This window comes from Macaca fascicularis, chromosome 10, assembly GCF_037993035.2.
Source record: "Macaca fascicularis isolate 582-1 chromosome 10, T2T-MFA8v1.1".
Taxonomy (NCBI): domain Eukaryota; kingdom Metazoa; phylum Chordata; class Mammalia; order Primates; family Cercopithecidae; genus Macaca; species Macaca fascicularis.
The window spans coordinates 61,300,553-61,324,074 of NC_088384.1; the positions used below are offsets into that span (position 1 = coordinate 61,300,553).

At 40.2% G+C, this 23,522-nt stretch overlaps 1 protein-coding gene across 1 annotated transcript; it reads left to right on the forward strand.

The window, feature by feature from the left end:
* The first annotated feature begins 662 nt into the window (after positions 1-662).
* Positions 663-14,514, forward strand: LOC135965559 (ankyrin repeat domain-containing protein 18B-like). The gene is made up of 6 exons (XM_065522605.2): positions 663-907; positions 2,373-2,485; positions 4,492-4,621; positions 11,421-11,702; positions 12,625-12,836; positions 14,141-14,514. Exons 1-6 carry the CDS (start codon positions 803-805, stop codon positions 14,409-14,411), a joined length of 1,113 nt encoding a protein of 370 aa, XP_065378677.1. The 5' UTR covers positions 663-802; the 3' UTR covers positions 14,412-14,514.
* The last annotated feature ends 9,008 nt before the right edge of the window (positions 14,515-23,522 follow it).

Here is a 23,522-nt window from a genome sequence, read left to right on the forward strand (position 1 = left end):
AGCTACAATGGGAGGCTGTGGTAGGAGGGTCACTTGAACTTGGAATATTGGGACTGCAGTGAGTGGTGATCAAGCCTCTGCACTCCAGCCTGGGTAACAGAGCGAGACTATCTCATAAGTAAAACGTTCTGTATAGATTCCCATAGAATTGAGTTAGACATCAGGCATAGAATTATTAGCCACTTGATGTCTGCCTTGAGTGTAAAACATGTAATAAGGGGCAGCTTTAAACCATTTCCATCAATAGCCTCTAACTTCTCAGGAAGGTTCTTATTTCATGAATTTCTAAGCAAGAGACTACCTGGATTAAGACATTTGGTGGATACCATTTTGAGATGAGGAATCTCAATTGGGAAGCAGGGACACCTCTACTTGACTGGAGCTGCCAATGATATAGTTGAGTGTCCCCCTGAAAGAAACTTTAGAACAAGACTTTCATCATGCCACATCTCTATGGAAAAGGAAATTCTTTAAAAGAAAACAAAGGCAAACAATTGATAATCTGATTCTCATGGGAAAGTTTTCGTTATAAAAGAAAACAAGGACTGGGTGCCATGGTTCATGTCTGTAATCCCAACACTTTGGGAGGCTAAGGTGGGTGGGTTATCTGAGGTCAAGAGTTCAAAAACAGCCTGGCCAACATGGTGAAACCCTGTCTCTACTGAAAATACAAAAATCAGCCAGGTGTGGTGGTGTGCACCTGTAGTCCCAGCTGCTTGGGAGGCTGAGGCAGGAGAATCACTTGGACTCAGGAGGTGGAAGTTGCAGAAAGCCAAGATGGCACCACTGCACTCCAGCCTGGATGACACAGTGTGACTTCATATCAACAAAAAATGAAAAACAAAGAAAAACAGTGTATACTGGTCCAAAAAAGAAGAAAGAAAGAAAAAAAGGACAAAGTATACTGGTCAGTATCGTCACAGTGAGATAGTCCCTCTTTGAGATTAGAAAATAACAGTATTCTCAAAGTAGCATCAATAAGAACCAATGTAAAACAGACAAGATTCACTATCTACAAAAGTCATCTGCACCAAGTAGCAACGTATGAGTGTGTGGTTGAGAATATGGTCAAAATATGTGTACTAGAAGGAAGAGGCCTCAAGAGAAAGGTCAGAGCTGGAAATGTAGATTAGGGAATCTAGGTCAAAGTTTTGAGGTTTTTCAGAGTCCCGAGAGAATTTAAAAAGTGAAATAGCATCCGGGTGTGGTGTCTCATGCCTTTAATCGCAGCACTTTGGGAGGTCAAGGCAGGCAGATCATGAGGTCAGGAGTTCAAGACCAGTCTAGCCAACATAGTGAAATCCCGTGTCTACTAAAAATACAAAAAATTAGCCAGGTATGGTAGCACATGCCTGTAATCCTAGCTACTTGGGAGGCTGAGGCAGGAGAATCACTTGAACCCAGGAGGTGGAGGCTGCAGTCAGCCAAGATCATGCCACTGCACTCCAGCCTGGGTGACAGTGGGAGAGTCCATCTCAAAACAAAAAACAAAAACTAAACAGAACAAAAACCAAAAAGGAGTAGAGCTGAACAACACAGGTTGCTGCATTTAGAAATGAAGTGGGGTCAGAGGAGCAGAGGGAGCATTTGGTCACCGCTCGCAGTTGCTGCTGAGTAAAGCGGAGTAAAGTCCTTGACGACCCTTGGAGTTTTTTATTGGAATTATTAAAAATCAGATTTCAGTATAAAAAACACAGTAAGTGATGAAAAATAGATTTCTGGATGAGACCATGTGTCATAGAGTCCAATGGAAGGGGAGAAACAGGGTAATAGAAAAGCCACAAAAAGTAGACAAAAGTTGTGCTTTTGTTTATTATAGAAAAAATAAACTTTATTTAAAGAGAAGTGGTTAAGAGAAAGAGAAAAACTGAAACCTATGGGTGAATACTTAGAATGACAGTATTTATCTCAGCCTGAAGATAGATGAGGATCAAAAATGTAACAGGAACTAGATAAGAGTTTTCTAAAAATCGTGTTAGTAAGACATAATTTAAGAAAACTTGGAATATCTTAAATATCAATGACAATGTTTCTAGAGTATCTTTAAAAACTAAATGTAAATATATAACTACTACTTTTTTTTTTTTTTTTTACTAACCCTTAGTATTTTATGTGTAAAAACCCTCATTTGTAACAAAGATTTTTGGCAGTTTAAATTTCAGAAAAGATAATGATGAAAGTATGAATCATTTTTAGCAGTATTAAGAAAAATTACTATTTTTGAAATCTGCCCTTCCTGGCATCGGGTTTATAAAATGCACTTTATACACCTGCCTAAATAAGTATTACTCATCCACTTATGAGAAAAATATTTGAGATAAAAGAGGGTCTCTAGATTTTACAAAAATAATTTTAAACATTTTTTTTTTAAGACTGAAGAAAAAAAGGAAGAATTAAGAAAACTTGTTGAGTTAATATCATCACTGGAATGTAATGTGAATCGAGTAAGAAAGAAAAATCATGAATTAGAACAAGAGGCAACTGGGTAAGGTTTTCCTATTGTAGAACATGTTAACCATTTATTAATTGATTTAAATCTAATTTTACTTGACTAAAACCTAGATACAAATTCATGTTATGTCTGTATTTTCATAATTAAACGAATTCTATTTTGAAATGTATTTTACAAGCTCACAACACAACTTTATAGGCATCTGCGTCATGGGGGCGGGAGTCAGCTGAGCTGCTGGGGCAAGGTGAAAGTTTTTTGAAGCCAAAATATTATACTTATTTTATTTTATTATTATTATTTTTTTGGTGGAGAACAGAGTCTGGCTCTGTCTCCCAGGCTGGAGTGTAAAGGCCCGATCTTGGCTCACTGTAACCTATGCCTCCAAGCAATTGTCCTGCCTCAGTCTCCTGAGTTGCTGGGATTTACAGGTGTGTGTCACCATGCCTGGCTAATTTTTGTATTTTTAGTAGAGACAGGGTTTTTCCAAGTTGGTCAGGCTGGTCTCGAACTCCTGAGCTCGTGATCTGCCCTCTGCAGCCTCCCAAAGTGATGTGAGCCACCGCGCCTGGCCACTTACTCTTTAATGGTTTTGAAAACAATGACAAAGCCTTGGACAAGTAATGTCAAGTACACTCTTCATTATCTAGCTTGAATTTTGATTTCTGAAGATATTTTTGCTGTCTGTGGTCATTTTTTCTTCCCTTTGTAGTATCCTCTGCTGCTTTCAAATTCTTTAAAGACCTATTTGTGTCATTCTTTAACATCAAAATTTACCTTGATATGTAGCTTATATTTTGTTGCTGCTTCTTTCTTTTTCTTTTAGATATAAAACATATTGGAAGTTTACTCATTTTACACGGTACCTCCGTTGTATACATGAAGTATACATGTTATAAAACTTCTGTTTTACATAAATAAATTTCATATATATATAAATATATGTAAAACCTAAAGAAAAAGTAAAATGAGCATTCACGTTTTGATCACTTTTTTTTTTTAATGGAATGTGTCTTTGAAGCCCTGAACACAGCTACTTCTCTATTTATTTACTGAGCACTTGTTTGTTTTTGAATCTAATCGACATTTTTCTGACATTGCCTTTCTCTACATGGTTTTGTATCTCTTTCATTTTGTTGACATCATGTCAGCAAAGATCTCTAGATCTCTTCTTCAAAGTCTTTAAATCATCACACATCTCTCTACCCCTTTCCCTTTTTCTAAAACGGCCTGTTTCCTTTTTCTCCTCAACTCAGATACTAAAGATGTTTTCTTCTCTTTTTCTACATTGAATGATCTCCTTGATGCTTTTTGTGTGTACTTTTTTCTCTTCTTATAGACTGCGGTCAATGGGTGTCAAAATGTATTTTTGTGTCTTTTTCAAACATATGTGTTTTACTTTTTTATCTTGGTTACTCATCTCTGGGTTATGGCTTATATTTAGTAATAGGTTATTTTACTTAGCATACCAACATGGATATGAATAGTTTATTTACAAGAAGTGTAGTTAGGCCAGGTGTGGTGGCTCACACTTGTAATCCCAGCACTTTGGGAGGCCAAGGTGGGTAGATCATTAGAGGTCAGGAGTTCAAGACCAGTCTGACCAGCGAAACCCCATCTCTACTAAAAATACAAAATGAACCAGGCGTGGTAGTACACGGCTGTGATCCCAGTTACTTGGGAGGCTGAGACAGGTGAATCACTTGAATCCAGGAGGCAGAGGTTGCAGTGAGCCGAGATCACACCATTGCACGTCGCCCTGGGCAACAAGAGTGAAATTCCATCTCAAAACAAAACAAAACAAAATGTATGGTTATAATATCACTTTACCTGCTATATATGCCCTAAATTATTCTTCATATTATTTATCTAAGATTGTAATTTCATATAGAATGCTTCCAAACTATATTCAGTTGAAACTGAAAGGATCATAGCTTATAGATTTGTTTCTTTGATATGCCATAACATAACATCTTTTTAAACAATTATTAAATAGTTACTCTTAAAAATACTTGACTTACTAACTATGTACATTTTTGCAGATATAAGAAACTCCTGGAAAGGACAATAAATATGTTATATGTATTTGGAAATGAAGACTTTGGTTTCCATGGAGACTTAAAAACAGATAAACTGAAAATGGATATTCTGATTAAGAAGCTAAACCATAAGGTAATTTCTTTTAAAAAAATTATTTTATCTTAAGGTCTAGATTACCTGAGCAAGGCATGCAGGTGTGTTACATAGGTAAACATGTGCCATGCCATGGTGGTTTGCTGCACCTATCAATCCATCACCTAGATATTAAGCCCCGCAGGCATTAGCTATTGATCTTGATGCTCTCCCTCCTGACCCCAACAGGCCCCAGTGTTTGTTGTTTCCCTCCCCAAGTCCGTGTGTTCTCATTGTTCAGTTCCCACTTAAAAGTGAGAAGATGCAGTGTTTCGTTTTGTGTTCCTGCATTAGTTTGCAGAGGATAACAGCTTCAAGTTCATCCATGTCCCTGCAAAGAGCATGACCTCATTCGTTTGTATGGCTCCATAGTATTCCATGGTGTATATATACCACATTTTCTTCATCACGTCTATCGCTGATGGACATCTGGGTTGATTCCATGTCTTTACTGTTGTGAACGGTGCTGCAGTGAACATACAAATGCATGTATCTTTATAATAGAGTAATTTACATTCCAACATACGGTAATTTTAAATCGGTTTTGGGATTAAAAATCACATAATTTGGGAAAATATTAATAATGAAAAAACACAAATTCTGCCAAAATATGTTGAGAAAATAGAGGATAAATATATCTTTTCAGATTTTAAGTGCATCAGGCTCTTAGTTAATCTTCCCCAGAACTGGGAAGACCTAGAAGGGGAGAGATTGGGCTACATTAATGAGGGCCATTTCAATCTCTTGGCCCTGCAGTGGCCATTTCAAAATATGTCAAAAAATATATTTAGGGGTTAAATATTTTGATTTCCTTCAGCTTCTTCTCTCTGTGATGCTGGACCGGAATCGGGTTAGAAAGTGAGCCACATTATAAGAGTCAATAAAACCCATCTGATGAGATTTTATAGTTTGAAGTGTGTGATTCCCAGACCCTGTGGATAGAAATTGGAGCCAAAGAAAACAAGGTCTTATTCCTCAATATAAATCTCTCAGTGCTTTAAGCAGTGAAAGAAAGATTTTTCATTTAATTTTACTGAGTTGATACTAATGAAAAGAATAGTTTTCAAAACATAAATCCTTTTTTCTATAAAAAGGACATGCTGTTGATTCTCTTAGGCCTTGACCTCTGGCCAGTGATCTGAAACCAAGCAACATCTGTCTCCAGATCACTAGTACCAAAATCACTAGTACCAAATTAATTAGGGGTGGAGGATAACAGGTTTATTGAGAAATAATGAGCACACCATGCAATTCACTAATTATAATATACAATTCATTCACTTTCATATTTTGAGAGAGTTCTGCAGTCCTCGTTACAATCAATTTTAGAACATTTTCATCACCCTAAAAACAAACCCCACATTATTTAGCCATCTTCACTAGTTTCCCCTTCCTCCCTCAGCCCTAGGGAACCACCCACCTTCTTTGTATAGATTTGCCTATAAGCCTCTGAAATAAAAAGCAAGCGGTCTACAGTGACTGGCTTATTTCACTTAGCATAATTTTTCATGCTGCATCTGTGCTGTAGCAGGTATTGATGCAGAGTTTTTGCTCCTTAGTTCAGCTAAATCTGGGTTCTTCTGTCATGACCAGGAAAAATTAAGCACGAAGACACATTGAAGGGTGAGGAGGACAGAATTTATTAAGTGAAAGGAAAGTGCTCAGCAAAGAGAGGGGTCCTGCAAACAGGTTTCCACCTCACAATTGAATACCAGGAGCACATGAGCTGAAGTGGTCAGGCTCCTCCCCTGCATAAGGCGGGAATTCCTGGTGACTCCTCCCCATCCCGCCAGTGCTTGTAGGCCTCCAGTCCTCTGCCGGCATGTCCAGGCAAGACAAGTCCAGGTTCCCTTATCTGCACATAACATTGCAGAAATATCTATTCAAAATCTTTGCCCATTTTTAAAATTGGGTTATCTTGTTGTTTATGAATGGCAGACATTCTTTATATGTCCTATATATGTAAGTCCCTTATCAGATATATGCTTCTCAAATACTTTCTTCTACTCAGTGTCTTACCTTTTCACTTCTTGATACTGTCTTCTCAGGCACAGCAGTTTTCAATTTTGAAGTCCATTGAATCCATTTTTCCTTTGGAGTCATAGCTAAGAAAACACTGCGAAATGCAGTCACAAAGATTTATGCCAGGGTTTTCTTCTGAGGGTTTTATAGTTTTAGCTGTTACAGTTAACTGTTTTGAGTTAATTTTTAAATAAGATATCTGGTCCAGCTTTATTTATTTTTTGCATATGGATACCCAGTTTTCCCAGCACCATTTGTTGAAAAGACTATTCTTTTCCCATCTGTTCTTTTGTTAACCTTGTATAAAATCAATTGACTGTAAATGTGCAAGTTTATTTTTAGATTATCAACTCTTAGCTTGTTTATGTCTATTATTATGCCAAGGCCAAATCAAATTTAATGAGGAGTTTTTTCCCATCATATTGCATATTACCAGATGTCTTATGTCATAATAAAAATTAAATGTAGTGGAATATCTTTAACTTCACTTTTTGTGTCTCGAAGATGTCTCTGGCCAGCTTATACCTTACTTACTCTAAGACATGATGGGAAGTCAGGCTTACAAGACACACTTGATTTCTTTTTTTCTCCATTCCAACCTTTAGTCTCTTTTCCATTGCCCCACTCTATAGTTATATTTGCGGAAAGTTTTGATCACAGGATATGCTGACGTGGTCTAATATTTAGTGCATTATGTTTTGCTAATTCATTGTACTTCATAGAATCTTCCATAGCTGTCTACCATCCAGGAAGGAGAAGTTAAGTCTGAGCTGCCAGCTTTCCTCAGTGGAAATCAAGTGAAGTCATCATCTTTCAGTTCGCAGATCCTCTTTCCACCTGGTAGCTGGTTCTCTCGGGTAGCATTGTGGCTAATACTTTTCTTGGTGCCAATCTTGCATTCTCAGAAACCACAGTTCCCTGTATTGACCTCCTTTTGCTGAACCAGAGATGCACAGCTCTGCTTTCTAGCTCAGTAGACGATTCTTGGAATATAAAGTTTAATTCATTCCAAGAAAAAGTCTTGGGAGTGCAGCACTTCAAAATCAGGTAATGTTCAGGCAGTTTATGAGAGACACATAGTAGATTAGTATTTTGACCTTTGAAATTTCAGAGTGTGCTATAGAGACACATTGTGGCATAACATAGAGATGGGATGGTCTTAACTTCTCCATACAAACAAGCTTGAAGTAAGGTGAAGGAGAAATTGCATTTGATGTCTTAGCACTCAAAGCGTGCTGTTTATTTTACTTCTTTGAAGACTAAAAATCATTCCATAATGTTCTCCTTATTTCCTCACTGAGAAAAGGAAAATGAAAATTGAACACTAGATCGATTAATAAATACTCAAAGCTTCTTCTTTTAGAATTTTAGTTCATTGAAATCAGGTAAATGTCTGATTTTGGTTATGTAACCAAGTATTTCTAGTTGTTTCTCAAATCATATGTCTTCTTGCTTCCCAGTCTGGTCTCCTAACTTGAGGGGAAATTGTAAGGAGACACCCTGGCCTTGTTATCAGAGCTCATAATTGAAGGGGGTTTTAGGAAAAGTTCCTCCTCAGCAGCTTATGTCTCTCTCCTGGTTATCTGCTGCTTCTCAGTAATGTTTGCCATCAGTGAATAAATCTCAACATTTATTAGATCCTACTTTAAAGGAGACTCTTTTCTGCTACACAAGTTATGTTTCCTGTCCTTTATTTTTCTAACAATTACCCAGAGTTTTGTGACTTACAAGAAAAACATTTCGTTTGTTCATGAACCTGTGGTTTGGAAAAAGCTTGGCCAGGAGAGCTTGTCTCTGCTCCCCTCAGCTTCTCTAGGAACAGCTGATCATTTGGGGAAATGGAATCATCTGAAGCTTTGCTCACCCACGTGTTTGATGGCTGATACTGGCCATTGGCTGGAACCTTGGTTGGGGCAGGCAGCATGAACACTGACCCTGGCACTGCCAGGCTGTCTTTGTGGCCTGATCTCTCTCACAATCTCTGGGGGCTGAGTTCGAAGGGAAAGCAGTCTGAGATAGGGAAGCCACATGGCATCCCTTTTACTGCATTCTATTCATTAGAAGGAAGTCAATAAGGTTGGCCCATATTCTGTTTTTAAATGGGATGAATATAGCCTCACTTCTGTTCTAATTGACATATATATATATACATATACACACACACACATAATTATGGCCATAGAGTGACATTTTGATACATGTACATAGTGTGTAATGATCAAGCTAACTAGCACATTTACTACTTCAGTCATTTTTCATTTCTTTGAATTATGAACATTCAAAATCTTCTGGCTTTTAAAAAACATACTATAAATCATAGCCATATTCACCCCACAATACCACAGAACACCGGAACTCATTCCTCTTATCTAACTGTAATTCTCTATCCATTAACCAGCCTCCCCTCTCCTACTTCTGTGAGCTTTTTTGTTGTTGTTAAGAGACAGGACTTTTCTAGTGTAGTCTGGGCTCTGGGCAACTGTAGTCATCCAGATTGGAGACAGTGGTTTGATCATAGTTCACTGTAGCCTCAAACTCTTGGGCTCACACGATCCTCACACCTCAGCCTCCTGAGCAGCTGGGATTATGGGCATGCAGCACTGCACCTGTCTGATTTTTGACTTTGTAGAGATGTCTCCCTATGTTGTCCAGGGTGCACTGGAACTTTTGGCCTCAAGTGATTTTCCTGCCTTGGTCTTTTAAAGTGCTAAGAAATAACAGGCATCAGCCATGTTACCCAGCCCTCAGTTTTTCTTCAGCTCCCACACATGAGTGACAATGTGCAGTATTTATCTGCACTTAACATAACATCCCTCAGACTGATCCACGTGGCCACAAATAACAGGGTTTAATTCCTTTGTATGGTGAATAGTATTCCATTGTGTATGTGTACCACAGGATTTTGTCCATTCATTTGGTGGTGGACATATAGGTTGATTTGATACATTAGCTGTTGTGAATAGTGCTACAATAAACATGTGAGGACAGGTATCCTTGTGATCTATTGTTTTCTTTTCTGTTGCCTGAATACCCAGTAGTGGGGTTGCTGGGTCCCTGGGCAGTCCCATTATTAGATTTTTGAGAAAAACTCGTGTTGTTTTCTGTAGCGGCTGCACTAATTTACCTTCCCACCAACAGCATGTAAGAGTTTCCTGTTCTCCGGAGCCTCACCAGCATTTGTTATTTTTCTATCTTTTCAATGACAGCAATGTATTCAAATTGAAGCAAGATTATATCACATTGTAGATTTGATTTATATTTCCCTGAGGATTAGTGATACTGAACATTTTAAAATTTATTTGTTGGCTATTTATAGTTCTTTTTTCTAAAAACAAGTATAGTTAGATATTTTGTTCGATTTTGAACTCAGATTTTTTTTTAATAGTCAAGTTGTTTGAGTTTCTTGTACATTTTACATATTAGTCCCTTATCAGATGAATAGTTGACAATATTTTCTCCCACTCTACAGGTTTTCTCTTCACTCAGTTGTTTGCTGGCCAGAAGCTCTTTAGCTCAATGTACTACCATTGGTCTATCATTTGTTTTTTCCTATGCTTCTGATGTCTTACCCATAAAAATCTTTGTGCAGACTAATGTCCTCAAGCATTTTCCCTATATTTACTTACAGTAGTTTGATAATTTGGGGCCTTACATTTCAGTCTTCAATTGATTATGAGTTTCTTTTTCATATGATGTTACAGAGGAAGCTAGTATCATTCTTCCCCATATGGATATTTAGTTTTCCCAGTGCCATTCATTTGAAGAGACTGTCCTTTCCCCAATGTATGCTCTTGGCACCTTAGTCCAAAATCAGTTGGCTTTAAATATGTGGATTTATTTCTGGGTGCTGTATTCTATGGCCTTTACCCCAAGAATCATGACTTCTTAAAATGCAATTCAAATTGTCCTGAAACATTTGCAGTCTAAGGAAAGGCTTATGGCATTGAATCCTTATTTACAGGATTCATTATTTTGTGTCTTTTTGAAATACGGTCTTTGTCTGTCATCCAGGCAGAAGTGCAGTGGTGTGGTCATAATTCACTGCAGCCCTGAACTCTGGGTACAAGCCATCCTTTTGCCTCAGTCTCCCAACTAGTTGGCTCTACATGCATAAGCCACCATGCCCAGATAATTAAAAATAAGTATATATATATACACACACACACACATACACACACACACACACACACACACACACACACACACACACACATATATATAGACATGGGAGTATCACTATTTTGCTCTTGCTGATCTCAAATTCCTGGCCTCCAGTGATCTTTCTGCCACAGCCTCCTAAAGTGCTGGGATTACGGGCATGAGCCACCATCCCTAGTATAGAGTATTAAATTATTTTCAAAGTCTTATTCCCAGAGCCATTTATTGACTTTGGCCTAAATCACCCACTATGATATGTCTGACACCGTTTTGACATATTATGGGGAGTGAGGATGAGGGAGGGGGTTAGACACTTTTCACTGAGAGATCACTTAGTGCCATTGAAGGAGGAACAGAAATGTATTATCAGGAAAATAAAAGTCAGATGAAGTGCAAAAGTTCTCTGGAAAGATGATGACAGTAAAGCATATATTTTTGTGACTCATGGTAGCTTTAACTTTGCTCTTAAAATTCAGAGTAATTTAAGGCTTTACATTTGAAGAATGTACTGTGTTACAGATCACATTTTATTGCAAGTAAATACTTTTCAAAATTTGCTATTGGTTTTGTATTAGATTATTCTTAGTCTATATCAAACTATATTATTTTATTCATGCAGTTTGATGATCTTATGGCAGAGAAGGAGGCTGTATCTTCAAAATGTGTCAGTTTGGTGAAAGACAATCAAGTTCTTCAACAGGAGTTATTATCTATGAGAAAAGTACAACAGGAATGTGAAAAACTTGAGGAGGATAAAAAGATATTGAAAGAACAAATATTAAATCTTAAGACACATATGGAAAACAATATGGTAGAACTTGGCAAAGTACAAGAATATAAATCAGAGCTAGATAAAAAGGCAATGCAGGCAATAGAAAAATTAGAAGAAATCCATTTACAGGTTAGTTTTTTAAATCAGGTAAGTTTATTTGTAATGTGCTTTCATTTATTTCACTGCAAACTGTATTTTGGATATGTATATATTGTGTTTCTTCTGCCTCTCTTGTAGCAATTTGCTTTGTAGAGTTCTAGAAAAAAATGGCATCTGTTTTTTCTTTTAAACATTTAAATTTCCATTATTACTATAACAAGATCAATCTTTCAGAGTAATGATTCTCACTATGGAGTCATTTGATGATTAAGACCAGTTGGCATAAGAAAAAATTGTGATTTAGAGATTATGTGATACTTTTAAATTGGTCTTAAGCTACATTGTTCTTTGATCACTTTTTAAAATTATGAATGCATTCTATTACTTCTTGTATGACCAGATTACATTAACAGTAACATAATTATGATTTCAAATTTGTATAAATCAGACTTAATTCTGAATTCAGTTATTAGTTTTTTTGATATTGCTGATAAATATGTTAAGCTCCAGCCTTTTTTTTTTTTTTTTCTTTTTTTGAGACAGAGTCTTGCTCTGTCACCCAGGCTGGGGTGCAGTGCCCGGATCTCAGCTCACTGCAACCTGCACCTCCCGGGTTTACACCATTCTCCTGCCTCAGCCTCCCGAGTAGCTGGGACTACAGGCGCCCACCACCTCGCCCGGCTAGTTTTTTGTATTTTTTTAGTAGAGATGGGGTTTCACCGTGTTAGCCAGGATGGTCTCGATCTCCTGACCTCATGATCCACCCATCTCAGCCTCCCAAAGTGCTGGGATTACAGGCTTGAGCCACCGCCCCCGGCCCAGCCTCTTTTTTTTTTTTTTTTTAACATATTCAAAATTGCTCTTTGAAGCACTGACTCAAAATGAAAGGCAAAAAACATATGGTAATTAGGTTATAATTGTTTTAAAAATGTATTCTTTTCATTCATTTTAGACACAAGCACAACATGAAAAACAATTGGAGCAGTTAAGCAAGGATAACATGGCTTCACTAAATAAGAAGGAACTCATGCTTAAAGATGTGGAATGTAAATTCTCCGAAATGAAAACTGCTTATGAAGAGGTTACAACCGAATTGGAAGAATATAAGGAAGCCTTTGCAGCAGCATTGAAAGCTAACAATTCCATGTCAAAAAAAATAACAAAGTCAGTCAAAACATACAATTGTAGGAAATGAATTAAGCTCACTAATTTGTTTTGAAAACATAATTTTTAGTGAGATGTCTTCAGGAGATTAATACGAAGTGAATGCTAATTTGATAATGTAATTTTGGAAAATAATGTTATAAATAATCTTACCTTTAAAATATTAGTCAAGGATAATGTCTGTCCCATTTCTATTTTTTATTTTTATTTTTTTGCTTTTGTATGACTTTTTTCCTCTGAAAACTCTCATGTAGTTAATCTGATCTGTTAGTTTTTGTCACTAAGTATTTTTGAAGCTTTATAATTCATAAAGCGATCTTGTTATAAAATTACTTGTCAGAGTTTCCCTAAATAGAAAGATTAATGAGTTTAATTTATTCTTTGGTAGATCACAACCTACACCCAAAGTGTCGAGTGGTACTGCTACTCTGGGCACAATCGTTTTTAATTGTGATTTTTAGTATTATCAATAGAGGGTGTCTCAAGAAAGACTATTTGTGTAACATTTTCAAGATGTTACAGAAAGGCATCCTTGTGAAATAGGGAATAATTATCAAGGAATTCAAAGAAGTGTAATTCACAAAGTGGTTAAAAAGTAACACCTTGTTCAGCCTGAAGATTTGTGTGGAAGGCAGAAAGAACAAACCCCCCACTCCAGTGCCTTGGTCACAGTGCTGGGGGCTAATTGCCTTCAGCGCTGCTTTAGTTCTTTTTATTCCAAGCCACACCATCTAGTTCTCCCCAGGGGCTGTTGCTCTGAGTTCTTCCTCAGTGCCAAATGCTTAATTGTTCCCAGATAATGGGTGAAATGTACAAGGGTGAAACCTAAAATTTCTTTACTAAACAGAACTATTCCTAGATTTTTTTTTTGTTCATTTTACAACATGATGTTTTGATATAATGATTTCCAGTGAAGTGGTTCTTATACTCCAACAAATCAACATATTCATTTTCCCACTTAGTTACCCTTTAAATACAAGTATTTCTAATGGAATCTTTAGAATCGCACAAGTGGAGCCATTTTAGAAAGCAGCAAGTTTCACCTGGTGAGCCGTGCATCACTGACAGCCATTTCTCTCCCCTGTCTACTTTGTTTGAACTGCTTGTTCAGTATAAATTACCTTAGAAACACGGGTGCTTCTTTAGGCTTACAACAGTTATGCTGTCACACATCTTCGGTGTGAAAACACCGTTTAGTGGGTACCTTGGTTTACTCTCAGGGCAACGTTTTAAAAACTGCAAGTCATTAAGAATCATTTAAGGAAAAATGAAATACTAAGCATTTGTCTTTGCTGTCTTTACAGATCGAATAAGAAAATAGCAATGATCAGCACCAAGCTCCTTATGGAGAAAGAGCGGATGAAACATTTTCTCAGCACTCTTTCTACAAGGCGAGACCCAGAGTCACCTTGTGTTGGAAATCTTACTAGTAGAGGACTCAACAGAAAATATATTCCCCAAATGCCCATCAGAATTCCTACTTCAAACCCACAGACTTCAAATAACTGCAAGAACTACTTCACTGAGGTTAGTTATATGATCGTTTCTCTTTTGGCTTTCATTTCTCTAATATAATTCCTCTTTGTAATTTGGTGAAATACTGAGTTGTTCTGTTGACTTATGCATGTTAAGTAAAGATCATAATTAGCTATGTTAACACAGAAAGGAAATGGGAACTTTTCATTTTTTAATTCCCTGGAGCTCCCATTTTCAAGAGATACCCATTTCCTAGCTTTATTCAATACATGTGACTAAACTGACACATTTAAAATGTCTTTAAAAGCTGCATTTAAGTTAGGTTTTAGAAATTGCATGTTATTGCCTAATAACTGACGATATACCTTGAGATGCTTTGGCTTACTCTCTAATTCTAGTTTAGTTGCAGTGCATACTACCGCCTTTTTTTTCTTTTCTTTTCTTTTCTTTTTTTTAATACAGTGTCTCACTCTGTTGTCCAGGCTGGAGGGTCGTGGCACCATCTCGGCTCACTGCAACCTCCACCTCCCAGGTTCAAACGATTTTCCTGCCTCAGCCTTCCAAGTAGCTGAGACTACAGGCGCCCACCATTACACCCAGCTAATGTTTGTATTTTTAGTAGAGAAAGGGTTTCACCCTATTGGCCAGGCTGTTCTCAAACTCCTGACCTTGTCATCTACCTGCCTCAGCCTCCCAAAATGCTGGGATTACAGGCATGAGCTACTGCACCCAGCCCATGTCACTTTTAAAGTTTGTTTGCAGCAGACACCACGGTGACTCATGCCTGTAATCCCAGCACTTTTGGAGGCTGAGGCAGGTGTGTCACAAGGTCAGGAGTTCAAGACCAGCCTGGCCAAGATGGTGAAACCCCATCTCTATTAAAGTACAAAAAAATATTAGCCAGGTGGGGAGTGGGCACCTGTATTCCCAGCTACTAGGGAGTCTGAAGCAGAGACTTGCTTAAACCTGGGAGGCAGAGGTTGCAGTGAGTCGAGATCACACCACTGCTCTCCAGCCTGGGTGACAGGGCAAGACTCCATCTTGAAAATAAAAACTTTTAAAAAAGTTTATTTGCACCATCTCAACTCTTCCCACCCATAATCACAACTGAATGATTGGCATCCAAACACTTTACCACATATGGATGTTTATTATTTAGTAGAATCCAATTTAATTGCATTTTATGAATTAAACAAAACCCTAAAATGTTAATTTCCTTTTTTATGTTAAAAGCTTTGTGCTTGGCCAGGCGCGGTGGCTCAGACCTGTAGTCCCAAGGCCTAGAAGTTTGGGACGCTGAGACAGGTGGGACGCTGAGACAGGTGGGACGCTGAGACAGGTGGAACACCTGAGGTCAGGTGATTGAGACCAGCCTGGCCAACATGATGAAACCCGTCTCTACTAAAAATACAAAAATTAGCAAGGCATGTTGGCAGGCATGTGTAATCTCAGATACTCGGGAGACTGAGGGAGGAAAATCACTTGAACCCAGGACACAGAGGTTGCAGTAAGCCAAGATCATACCACCGCACTATAGCCTGGGTGATGGAGACTATCTCAAAAAAAAAAAAAAAAAAAATCGGTTTGTGCCTTTCTTACATAAGAGTACGTCCTCTGACTATAAAAATCCTGGAAGAAATCCTAGGAAATGCTCTCCTGGATATCATGCTTGTCAATTAATTTATGGCTAACTCCTCAAAAGCAACTGCAAGAATAACAAAATTGACAAGTGTGATCTAATTAAGCTAAAGGGCTTCTGCACAGCGTGAGGAACTATCACTGGATTAAACAGATAGCCTAAATAATACAAGAAAATATTCACAAACTATAGATACAGCAAATGCTTATTATCCAGAATCCATAAGAGACCTAAACAAATCAACAAGCGAAAAATAAATAACACCGTTAAAGCTGGGCAAAGGCCATGAACAGACACTTCTCAAAATAACATATGTAAGTGGCCAACAAACACATTAACAAATGCTTACCATTGATAATCATCAGAGAAATGCCAAATAAAACATCAGTGAGATACCATTTCACACCAGTCAGAATGACTTTTGTTAAAAAGTAAAAACATATATATATAAACATATATATATATATATGTTGAGGAGGCTGTGGAGGAAAGGAAACACACACTGTTGGTGGCAATATAAATTAGTTCAGCTGCTATGGAGAGCAGTTTGGAAATTAAGTACTAAGAATGACCGTTGCATGAAGCAACCTCATTACTCTACTAGGGGTATGCCTAAAGGACAATAAATCATTGTAACATAAAGATGCATGAACATGTGTGTTCATTGCAGCACTATTCAAAATAGCAAAGACATGGAGTCAATCCAGGTGCATCCAAGGTAGATTGAAAATCCAAGCTAGATTGGAGAATTCCATATATACAATGGAATACTTTGCAGCCATGAAAAGAACAAAATCAGGCCCTTTGCAGCAACGTGGATACGGCTGGAATCTACTACCCTACTCAAACTAACACAGAAACAGAAACCAGATATCTCCTGCTTTCACTCATGTGAGAGCTACACATTGGGTGCACATTATCATAAACATGGGAATAATAGACACTGAGAAATAAGAACGGGGAGGGACAGAGTGGGCCAGGGTTGAAAAACTACTTATTGGGTCATATGCTCACTACTTGTGTGATGGGTTCAATTGTACTCCAAATCTTGGCATGCCTCAATATACCTTTGGAAAAAACCTCCACAGGTACCACCTTAATTGAGAATACAAACTAGAAAAAAAAATTAATAAAAGAAAAATTTACCATAAAAAAGTTTAGTATAAGTAGAGAATAGAAATTTCTTTTTAAGATAAAAATTTATTGGAGTAAAAAAACAGATTAAACTTTTATAAAGGGGAGAGTTCTGCTAAGAATTTCAAAGTAATGCATTCATTGTAAAAGATGACTTTAATTTTCTTTTTCTTTTTTGAGAAAAGGTCTCACTCTGTTGCCAGTCTGGAGTGCAGTGGTGCAATATTGGCTCACTGCAACCTCCAACCCCTGGCTTCAAGTAATTTTCCTGCCTTAGCCTCCCAAGTAGCTGGTACTACAGGTGTGGGCCACCACGTCTAGCTAATTTTGTATGTTTAGTAGAGACCAGGTTTCCTCATGTTGGCCAGGATGGTCTCGATCACCTGACCTCGTGATCTTCCTGCCTTGGCCTCTCCAAGTGCTGGGATTCCAGGCATGAGCCACCACACCTGGCCATTGTTTAACCTTTGTACTAATAAACACCACCTTTCTAAAATTATGTCTATGCAATAGACCAATATTAACTGTGTTTTTGTCCAATTACTCTAAGCAACATTACACAGATACATCCTCTGTTATCTAAATTAAAATAAGTAGAAAATTTACTTTATGTATGTGATTATTTTTCTTTTGAAGCAAACTTCAAGTTATGTCTAGTCACTAAAAATACTAAAGACCACAATTTGTAAGTGATATATTATTTTCATGATAATGTTTTTTGTTTAACTTAAACATTATTATTATTTTCACTTATTTTAGATGGAGCTGGACTGTGTCGAACAAATAATTAGAGAGACAAAGAGAAGTATGTTACCAAAATTTATTCCTTAAATTTAGGTTTATTTTAGAAATAAAATTTAATAACAAATGGCATTCCTTTTCATTGTTGGGTTAGTAGATACCATCTTAAGTATTTTTCTCTTATGCACATCTAATGAAAGATATGAAAACAAAAACTTCCACAGAGAAGACTGTCCTTGTGCACCATAAATTCATCACATCCCATAGCTTCAAAAATTCCCAAGAAGTCTATGCATCTCTTTTTCACTGGATCTACACTTTCTTAAGTTTTTCCATCCTCATGGAACTGTCAGCCAGCACCCTGAAACGATTCTCAGAAAACAAAGGCATCATCAAGTTCTCAGGGTTTTGGTAGAGATTGAAGGCCAACAGATGTCAAATTCATTCAGAAATACTTAGCTGAGCAATAACCCTTCGTAGGCAGTCACTTGACAAGTGACATTTTAAATCTCCTGTCATTTACTGTGTCATTGGCTTATGTCTGTTCTCAGGAAAAGTTCCAACTTTTTCACCATGAAATAAAAACACCCACATCAATGTGATTCCTGTCAAGTTACTCAACCTTGTCTCTCACCACTTACTGCACTCTGCCCTTTGCTCTAGCGCCAAACTGGACGGAGCGGAACTCTGCAGGGCTTTTCCCCACCTCAGGCTCTTTGCCTGCACCTCTTCCCTCTCTCTGATGAGCTTTTCCTTGTCCTTCAGGTATCAAGTTATATTATCTCCTCCACCAGAAAGCCCATGATATTGACATAAAAGTGGGATAGAGGACCCTTCTGTGTGTTCCAGTAGTGCCCTGCTGTATACCTCTTGTGTATCCATGACTCTATATGGACATTGTCTTGTCTGGTTTTTTTGGGTATAGCTTATGACTGTTGGGAGGTGGACCATACCATCTTCATCTTGAAATTCTAGTGCTGGTTCTAGAATCTTAGCACGTGTCTGTTGAGTAGATGAATGAAGAATGAAAAAGCTCTGATATTTAAACACAATTAGATTTAATGTCATGTGTAAATTATTTAATAATAATTTTGTATTGTAAATGTACATACATATTTCTCATTCTTATTAACTCTGATAAAGTTCTCAACTCTTTAGTTTTTAAAATCACACTGAGCTAACCAAAGTGTTTTAGGTAAAGAACATAATTCTTTGTTTTTCTTTCCAGCTGTTGCTGTGTTGGACACTTTCACCCGTCTACTTTCTTCTGCAGAATCCACTGGTAAGCCACGTCTAATCAAGAGAATATTTAACCATAAAATCATAAGGACAAATTTTGTGATATAAAAGATTATAAAACTTTATTACTGGGCTATTTACACAACATTTTAATTGTTTCTCATAAAATATACAACATCACAATCTTTACTGAAGTAGGATATTTTTGTATCATATGTATGAAGATAACTTGTAGGGTATTTTAAATGATGTTTTTCAGTCTCCTTCAGTTTTAAGTGGATCTTGAAGATGAAAACCAGTATTATTGAGTTTGACATACTCAAATTGCCCAAATGCCAGCTATTTAAACAGCCAAACAACCAAGTCATCATTGATTCTTTAGTAAAGGTCATCGAAGACTTATTTGCATATCACAGTTTTTATTACTTAGGAGACCTAAGGAGTACCTGCCAGGCTTGTCCATGCTAATGTTATGATTTTCTTTTTCTAGTTGAACCGTATTTTGTGTGGTGATGATCTGAGGCTCTGTAAATATCTGGTTACTCCTCAAAACACACTAGATTTGGCATTTCATGGATGACTTGTGTTTGAACAATTATTACTGCAATGGTTGCCAGGTGATTATTTTCTGATTCTCTTCTTTGTCCTACATGGAGAAATAAAAACAATAAATAAGGGAGAAGGGAAAGCTCATGTTTCTGGTGCTCCAATTCCCCAAGATTAGGCCAGTGGTAGATATTCTAAGCTGACTCTTTATGTCTTTTTGATTTGTGCCTGTTACTCTGTCAGCACTTTTTTACTTTCTGGCACAAGATGTTCTAAGATAATCTTGTGTTTTCTCTGCCCCAGCCCTGAAATGAGTGATTTTTTTTGGAATCAGAGGTGGAGCCACTGAGGAAGTATAGGCGAGCCCTCCCCAGCATGTGCTCACTGGTCCTCAACAGAAGAACAGCTGCTGCATCCACTGAGGTACCAAGAAACTAGCAAAGGGCCTTCTGGCTGTCTGGGGTCAGTCCTCATGTGGTCCCTGGCTCAGCCTCAAGGGTTCTGGGTTAGTCTCCCTGCAGCCTCTGTGCTGTGTCTCTAGATCGGGCTCTGCGGGAAGGGCCCCAGGAGACCCAGCAGCACAGGGTGTCTCGTCTGCCAAATGTCCCTCCCTTCCTCCCACTCTGACACTCAGGAATAGGGTAGATGGGGTTTCCAGGCTGTGCTAGGCCACCTCACTGTCTCCTCTGAGATGAACCCTGAGGGCCTTGGGGGATGAGTGTGAAGCTGGCTACCTGGAGCCTGAGGCTGACTGTCTCTCCCTGTGTCTTGGAGGAGAGGCCTTGTCCCAAGAAAACCCCCAGGGCCTGACCCCTGGGCATGCATGCAGGGAGGGAGGGTCTGTGGGCTAAGGGGGGGCATGGTAATGAGACTTTAAGCAGCACTGCTCAGGGGCCGGGTGGGTAGACCGTGGTCAGAAATGACCTGGTCATTAGGACCTAGTCAGTTGGTACCTGATCACCAGGGGCCTGGTTAGTGGTGTCCTCCTCAGTAAAGTTCTCATCAGTGGGGACCTGGCAACCTAGTCATTGGAAGCCTGGTCAGTGGGGACATGGTCAGTGGGGGTCTTATTAGTGGGGCTTATCTGTTGGAACATAAACAATGAAAAACTGGTTGGTGGAGCCTATACAGTATACCAGGGGCCTGGTCAGTGTGGGTCCTTAGTGGCTTGGAGCTTGGTCAGTGAGGGCCTGGTCAGAGGGGACTTGGTCCGCTGGGGACTGATCCATGGAGATTTGTTCAGTGAGGGATGGGGGGGCGACAACCTGGGAAATTGTGGTCTTGTCAGTGGGAACCTGGGCAGTGGGGACCAGGTCAGTGGGAAATTGGTCAGTGGAGTCTGGCCCATGAGGCCGATTAAGTGTGAGCCTGATTAGGAAGACATGGTCAGTTGGGACTTGGTCAGTGGGACCTGGTCAATGGAGGAGTGGTCATTAGGGTCCTCGTCAGTAGGGGTCTGGTCAGGGGCGGCTGGTCAGTAGGAATGTGGCCATCTGGCCACTGTGTGACCTCAGGCAGAGGGTTTGTCTGTGGAGTCTCCTTGCTTCCATCTGCAGGGAAGGTGAGTCAGGGCACCCTGGCAGGTGGTTGGTAAAAGAAGATGAGAAGATGTGTTGCATCCAGCACTGTTTGGCAGACCTACAAATTTACACAGGACCTGTATTCCACCTAGAGAGGATGCCAGCCCTTTCTGCTCTACCCGGTGCCCCTCCTTTGTCTGCATCCCCAGGACCCCCATGGATGGGGAAGGCAGAGATTGGAGAGCACCTGTAGAGGCTCTAATGCTGGCCACGGGCCCTGGTTGTGACAGTGGTGAGACCTGGGTGCTCCCCTGAGTGTAGAAGCTAAGCCTGGCCAGAGAAGCAAGACAAACACACACATACGCACACACACAGGCACACACACATGCACAAACACACTGCATGCAGACGTGTCAGTTCAGGGGGTAGAGGACACTGACTCTGGGCCCTCTTGACCCAAGCAGGCTCCAGTTGTGCTGGGTTGTGTCACCCCACGATGTCACTGTTGCTGAGCCCCCATCGCCTCTGTGTTGTGGAGCAGTTAGAGGTACACAGCAGAGTCCGTGAGTGGCTCTGCATGAAGGACTGTTTTCTACATGAGAAGCACATCTCAGCACAGCTGACTCATCAGACTCAGGTGAGTGGAACCTGCTCTCTTCTCTTCCTCCTGGCTTGGGGACAGTCGCTATCAGGTGGGTGGTTTTGGCCTCTGGGCAGCTACTGAGGATAAACCCTAAACAGTCACCGGGTGCCTGTTCTGTGCTGACAGTCATCTCATTCATCCTCACAGCAATTCCATTCTGAATCTCCTCTGGACACCCCCAGGACCACCAGGACAACCCCATCAGGGCCCTGTCACCAGGCCCAGTCTGGCTCCATGATAACCAAGACGCAGGTCCAGAGACAAGCGCCCTGCATGGTGCCTGCATGTGACTCCCCTTGGTGGGTAGTGACCAGCTCACCACGGAAGAAGCCAGGGCAGCATGCGGCCATCTGCCCTGCAGCCCCAGATGACTCCTGGGCCTTAAGAAGTCATTCTTAAAGGGAAAGCTGGTCACTTTGAGGTTCCTGGAAGGAAGGGTGAATGTGTCATCCCAACAGCCCTGGCAGCCAGCAGCATGCCATACATCTTCTCACCCGATCTTTGTGACAGAGGCCACCTTCTGGGGCACAAGTCCCATACCTAAAGGGTCCTATCTCAGTCGGCCTCATCCTGAGCCCTGGGATGGGAGAGGCACCATGCACCCCCCTGCAGCAGCCAGGATTACCACCCAGGGGACTCATCCTTCTGTGGCCCTGGCCAGACTTAGAATTTGGCCCAAGACAGGACAAGCTCAGTCAGAGCAGCTTGTCAGGACCCAGAGTCTATGTATGCCAGACATGGCCAAGCTGGCTCAAAGAGCAACCAGCCACCTCTGCAAGGGTGTGCCAGGAGCAGGTGGACCAGCCACCAACCTCATCCACTCAAGTAAACAGAGATGGCCAGCTTCTCACACCCTGAGTGACCACCACCTGACAGCTGATGTAGTGGAGGCCTGAGGAAAAGCAGATGGCACTGGGGCCCTGCTTCCAGGGCAGAATAACTGATTGACCCTGACTGGCAGTGAGTTGGTGACTGGTCCACCTGCTCCTGGCACACCCTTGCAGAGGTGGCTGGTTGCTCTTTGAGCCAGCTTGGCCTTGCCTGGCATGCACAGGCCTCAGTGCAACAACTGTGCTGCAAATGGAGTCACATAGAGGATATGAGCAGCAGCCTCAGGAGCAGGCTGTGCACTGCCTTTGGGGCTCCAGCCCATGCATCAGGGCTTCTACAGCACTGGGGGCTTCTTGGGTGCCAAGAGGCAGACCACAGACCATCCTGAGGAGGACTCTGGTAAGAGCTTCCTTGTGTATGTGGATGATGTCCAGGATGTTGGCCTGGTGTCCCTGAGGCAGCACTAACAGGTCCATGACTGGGTCCAGGTCCTGCCTGGGCTGATTGGTGAAGATCTCCCTGGCAGCATTGAAGGCATTGGTGGTGAAGTGGCATCTATGTTCAAGTGCAGAAAGGGCCCAGTCTGGTGGATGAACCACACGGCCAGCTTCTGGGTGTGGGCAGGATGCCACATCCTTTGTCACTTCCTGATGTGCCCCACCAGCACTGAAGAGACAGCCTGGAGACAGGGCAAGAGGAAGGCTGAGAACGATGAGATGGTGAGTCCCAGATTCTTCCTGTCCCTGAGCCCACCCTGAGTGACCCTCAACCTTTAGGAATGGGAGAGCAAGATTGACAGCTTCAAGTACTTCACCGAGAAGATAGACAACAGGGCACTCAGCTCAACTTCACAGCCAGTGAGTTGACATGCAAGCAGATGATGGTAACAGGCTTTAAGAAAGAGCATCAGATGGCAG